This window comes from Pteronotus mesoamericanus, unplaced genomic scaffold (genome assembly GCF_021234165.1).
Source record: "Pteronotus mesoamericanus isolate MK-2021 breed Mesoamerican mustached bat unplaced genomic scaffold, CSHL_Meso_final contig_25, whole genome shotgun sequence".
In the NCBI taxonomy this organism is placed as follows: Eukaryota; Metazoa; Chordata; class Mammalia; order Chiroptera; family Mormoopidae; genus Pteronotus; species Pteronotus mesoamericanus.
Window position 1 is genome coordinate 24,948,776 of NW_026555105.1, and position 6,000 is coordinate 24,954,775.

Below are 6,000 nucleotides of genomic sequence, written 5' to 3' on the forward strand. Positions count from 1 at the left end.
ACAGAAAACTTCTATAAAAAAATGGCTTCACAGTCTGATAAAATGTCATTAAAACCAGTGATTATGCCATGACCAATGTGCTTCAGTTGGTTGGGCGACCTTACACAAGGGCGAAGGTCACCAGTTTGATTCCTGTCAGAGCACATACCTAGGTTGTGGGTTCTATCCCCAGTTGGGGCACATGCAAGAGGAAGACAATTGATGTTTCTCTCTCACATCAATGTGTCTCTCCCTCTCTTTCTCCCTCCTTTCCCTTCTCTCTAAAAATCAATAAATAAAATCTTTAAAATCAGTGATTTTATTTTAGGTCCCAGATCACAGTCCAGAGAAGCTGTGTAAAAACACCATTTTATGGTGTAAACCATAGAATTATGGCCAAAGTGGGAACTCACTGTGTAAGGCAAACAGCCAAAATTTTTTGTAATTTTTTTAAGTGAAAGAGTATATTAGTGAAGCAGTGAGACAGAGGTGGCTACTCCACAGACACAGCAGCCCAAATTTTTTTTAGTATGAGATCGAAACTCATCTAGGAAATTTTAAGGAGTTTGGAGACCTAAGACTCCTGTAATAGCCAGAAATCATTTTGTCTTCATAATAGCACTGATTTCATAGTACGCCAAACTCAGCCAAACCAAGATTTTTCTCAAGGATCTCTCTTTTCACCTCTCTTTTGAAATACTATTTGGTGTATGCTATCTGTGTTCTGTATACCAAGATCATGTCATAACATATACTATTGAAATCAAAAAAGTCAGTGTTCATGCTGCCCGTCACTACCAGAACCAATAAGTAGAGACAAAGATTGAATCTTTATGAGTGCTTTATTCAGATGGCTGGTGATATGAGAAGGCAGGTTATGTACCCTCAAAAACCATCTTAACATCTCATTTCAAAATGACCTTTTTATAAGGAGAAGAAAGGATGGGAAAGTAATATGGAAAAAGGTTAATTGGATAGAAGGGTAGGTAAGGGGTTTAGAAAAAAGGTTAATTGGATACAAGTTGAAGTCCAGAGCAGTGGCTCAGAGCCATCTCCATGGCTGGCAGATGCTGGGGTACAAAGGTTGAATTGATTTTTGACCTTTTGGAGGTTTGCGGTCATGCATTCCAGTTCCTGGAATAACAGCTTTCCAGTGCATTAGTCACTTAAACCTATCAACTAAGGCTGAAATCTTTAACTCTTGAGTTACAGCCTTCCACATGCATTAATCACTTAAGCCTATCATCCAAGGCTGTTCCCCTGTCATTATGAATCTATAGTTAGAGAAATATTTTTTCCTTTGCTTGCTTTAAGTAATTCTCCACTTTTACTGCATAAATGCAAGATGATGATGATGAGAAGGAGGGGGAGAGAGGAAAGGAAGTGGGTAGAAGATTTGATCTCCATAGTCTGCCTCTCCCCATTAGATTCCACCACCTCCCCTAGTTAATCACACCTCTCTTTTAGCATGCCATTGACTTTCTATAGTTAGACAATTATTCCTTAGCTGGCTTGCATCTACCTCTGACCCAACACACCCCCTTCTTTCCAAGCATACTCAAGGATTTAGGGCTCCTCAGTCTAGAACTTTGCCAAGTGTGTGATCCTTGAATAAGCAGCACTGGCATTACCTTGGAGATTGTTAGAATAGCTGAATTTTGGGCCTGATCCCAGACCTGCTGAATCAGAACCTGCATTTTAACAGAATCTCTAAGAGATTCACGTAAATACAAAGTTTGAGAAGATCCGCTCTAGAAGACCCTTCTCCACTGGTCACCCACTCATATACCTCTGTGAAATGTACTCCAAAAAGCAATCAAGTGATCTGCAACTCATTTTGGCAGCATTTTCTTACAAACATCCTTTTCCCTTCTCCTTAGTTCTTCCTTTGTGGGTGGGACAACAATTTGCATGAGCAAACTTGCAAGACAAATGTTCATCACATCTACATTACGGAATCTGCATTCTGTGGAAGGCACTGGTTTCTGGTTCTCAGTCTCCCCTACCCTCCCCAACCACATTGTAAACTCATGGAAGTCATGAAACTTATTTCTATTTGAAACCCCAAAATCTAGAATAATGCCTGTAAAATGGAATTGATAAATTGTGTTGGCTGAAGAAATAAAGGCTTAACTTCTAAACCTCGCCTTCTCTTGTAATTAGACTCAGTCACTTGAAGGATCTTCTAATATTTAGTAGAGTTTGAAGGGATTTCAAAATCACAAATCTTTATTCTCACACTATTGATTAAATACAGCACAAGGCTGAGCACTAAACTCTTCTTGGCGATGCAACCCCTCTGCTTCTGTTTCCAGTACAAAGGACAAAATGGGGGGCCTGCCATCTCACTACGTCACTCTATTGCCACCACAGGCTTATACTGTGTGTAGTCTCTGATACCTCAAGTCTCAGGGCAAGCATGAGTTTTTTTCCTGCCCAGACTCCGGAATGGTCCTTTTTGACTACAGGTCAAGCAGTCAAAGGAACAAATAGCTTCACCATGTGGACTTCAGTCTCCTAATTTCCAAGAGTCCTTATCAAGGAGGAAACCACGGGAACTTAGTAATTATAAAAGCAAGGATTTCTAACACCCAGTTTTGGGAGACTGTGAGGAAATGAATTATTTGGTACATTAATGTTAAGGGTATTCATCGATATCACTTTTTAAAAGAATATTGAAGACATAACTACGAAAAATTTAAGTGTGCATAGCTTTTAAACCCAGAAATTGTATGTCTAGAAATATATACTTACAAAAATACTAATATAGGCACATAGATACATCAAGAATATTCATGTAACACATTTATGTTACATTCATGTAACAGCTTAAAATTGCCAAAAAAAATTTTAAGTAAAAATAATGTGAATATCCTTCAATGTGATATTTGACAATAGTTGCATAAATGAAGCTCATTTATTTACACAGAAATACACATCCACTAAAAGAATGTGATTACTCCTTGTATACCTACTAGGAAAGATGTCTACATTCTACTGTCAAGTTAAAAAAGCAAATGGTAGAGTGTATAGTATGGTCCCACTTGTTTTTTAAAGTCTAAGTTGATACATGTATATATTTATGGAGGTATATGTTGGTATAGCATTTTTTAAAAGGCTAAATGAATGCATGGAAATGTAGTGGGGATATGTAAAGTTGCTGTTCTGCATCTTTCTAAATTTTTCAAATATCCCATGTGACTGTATGTTAATTTAAAAAAATTTTAATCATCACCTGAGAATATGTTTTATTGATTTTTAGAGAAAAAGGAAGGAAAAGAAAAAGAGAGAGAGAGAGAGACATTGATGTGAGAGACAAACTTCAGTCGGTTGCCTCCAGTTCGTCCCCCGACGGGGGATTGAACCCACAACTTTTTGGTGCACAGGATGATGCTCCAACAAAATGAGCCACCCAGCCAGGGCAATATATGTTAATTTTTAAATTGTGCCTGAGAATGATAGAAAAGCGTTTTTTTATACAATCAAACTAAACTATAACCTCATCTTAGATATACTAAATTATGGTAGCAAAGGAAACACAAATAAAACAAGAGTATGTGAAAATTTCAAGATAAAAGTATCACTTTTTGTTTCCACTGAAAAAAAATTTTTTTTTTTTAGCTTTCCAAATGATTCTTTAATTGGCAAGTACTTTAAGATATACAAACACATTACATCGCCACTAGAAACAGGAAACCAAACCTCAAATGCAGTTTTATAACTTTTATTTGACAATCAGCAGTTAGTTCTCATCCACATTAACTGTTCGTAGATTTTTGAAAGTGGTGACAGGTACATAGGTGACCAACGTATAGGGCTTGTTTGGTGAATCTTCATCCTCGTTTCGTTTTCTGGACAACCGCACCCAGATACGGTATGGGACATTCCTTATTCCTTTGGCCCAGACAGCTTTGTTGAGCCTGGTGTCAATGCGCACATCTGGAGTTCCCATCTCCTTCATGGCAAATTTCCGGATCTCTTTAAGTGCCCGAGGGGCACGCTTCTTGAAGCCCACCCCATGGATGCGCTTATGGATGTTGATGGTGTACTCTCTGGTCACTACCTTGCTGATGGCAGAACGGCCCTTCTTCTTCTCGCCACCCTTCTTTGCGGGAGCCACTATGCCGGGCCCAAGCTGGAAAGAAAGAGCGCGTGGTATTGTGGGATACGGAAAGCAAGGTTTTTCACTGAAAATTTTTTAAGTCAGATCAGATAGAGATCTATCACCTACCAAAATACCAAAAACAGCTTATACTTAGCGTACAAACCACTGCTCCCTCTCCTCTGCTCAATGTGGGCATAACGCACACACAAATTCTGCAGCCACCCTCCCAGCCCATTCCTCTCCATTCTCCTCACCCCTGCCTTCACCCCACCACTTGCCCCAGAGGGCATGCCCCATTGTCCTTCTCAACACAGTGCACCAGGGAGCACTTACAACAGACTGGGCTTGCAAGAAACACATTAGCTCTCCTGGCCTAACTGTGAATTTGTCCAACTCAGTTCTCCCTCAGTCTCTCTTGCAGCATTCTTGAGAGGTGTAATTTATAGATACCACATGTCCCTGTGGGTGTCCCATTATAGCTATTAAATGCCCTGTGCCTTTATTGCATTTCCTTTCTTTGGACTCCCACTCCAGAAAGAATATCATAGAACATGACATATTATTCTTGCTCTAATTTATTTTTAAAAAGTAATTTAAATACCTCGATATGCAACCTAAGCTTCCCTCATGATTCAAACAGAATTGCATTCAACAATTGCTCAAATGCTTCATTACTGAAAAAAAGTTCTTCATGGGCTTGGACTGCCTGCTGTTCATAAATCATATTAAGCCAGAACCAGAATTCTGCACCAAGATTGTTAGCAGTCTTAAGTATTTTAAATTTTCTCCTTTTTTTGCATATCGATGCTTTCTAATGTTCTACAATGAATATTTATTGCACTTGAAATGGAGAAAACTACATACCCGGCAATGTGCTAAGAATTTTACATGCGTTATCTAATTAAATCCTCGCAACCATCTTTGAGATACCATTATAACCCACTTTGCAGAAAAGGAAACCGAGACTATTCAGGTTAAATCACTTGTCTAGTTCAGCTCGACTACCTGGCTTTATACATACCACCTATTTTCCTAGGCTCTCAATTTTATGGCCTATAAAATGTAGATACTGTTTACCTCATCAAGCGTGAGGCTTAAAAAAGAATGTGAACCATTAAGGAGATCTTATGCAAAATACCTGGTATAAAGAAAACAATTTTTTAAAAGTTTTCTACAGATGTCAAGTATGACCATTAGGACAGACACTTAAGCAATAGCCTGCAGAAGCCAGATTGAGTGTCAGCTGTGCACACCTCCTTCCAACCTCAAATTCACTGTCCTAGATTGGTGACTTGAAATTAGCCATGGAGTCAAAATTCAGCAAACACTGCAAACTAGGGCTTTTCCCCTTGGAGAGATGGTTCTTGGCTAGTCACCGGCACACCACAGCTCCCAGACTGAAAGTTAATGAATTTACTGGTCTGGCTCAAATTCAAAATTTATTATTTATTTTTGGGGAATGATTCATAGCTTGGCTCTGCATGTCCTGAGGCCTATTTCCCCAGCTGGAATGTGAAGGAATTACAAGAATGGCAAAACACAATCTAACAACAACAACAAAAACCCTCCAGAAATAGATTTTTCCCATTTCAGCTCTTTCAGTCTGATTAAGGAAACGCAATATAACCCACAAAATGTCTTCAGATGCTGATGTGTGCTTTAAAAAAAAAGTCTATCCTGTCCTTCGTTGCCATAAAGAGCACAGATTAATAAAAAAAATTTAATGTAAGAGAAAGGATATTTAGAAAGTTACCGAAGTAGTAGAAGTGAGCCAGCTGGGCTGCATAGGCTTAAGAAACAAGTTAGAGAAGAGTAAGTATGGCTTATGGTGCTTAGGAAAGAGACAGGTGAAGGTAATGTTCCTGGTGGGGGGAGAAGAAGGGGAAGGGAAAGGCAAGGATGTGTCCCAGGAGGAG

The 6,000-nt window shown here is 39.0% G+C and overlaps 1 protein-coding gene across 1 annotated transcript; it reads right to left on the bottom strand.

Annotated features, from left to right (window-relative positions):
- Positions 1 to 3,586: 3,586 nt before the first annotated feature.
- On the bottom strand, positions 3,587 to 5,166 carry LOC129070966 (60S ribosomal protein L31-like). The gene is made up of 2 exons (XM_054574178.1): positions 5,162 to 5,166; positions 3,587 to 4,166 (listed from the first exon to the last, which is right to left on the bottom strand). Exons 1-2 carry the CDS (start codon positions 5,164 to 5,166, stop codon positions 3,722 to 3,724), a joined length of 450 nt encoding a protein of 149 aa, XP_054430153.1. The 3' UTR covers positions 3,587 to 3,721.
- Between the last annotated feature and the right edge of the window lie 834 nt (positions 5,167 to 6,000).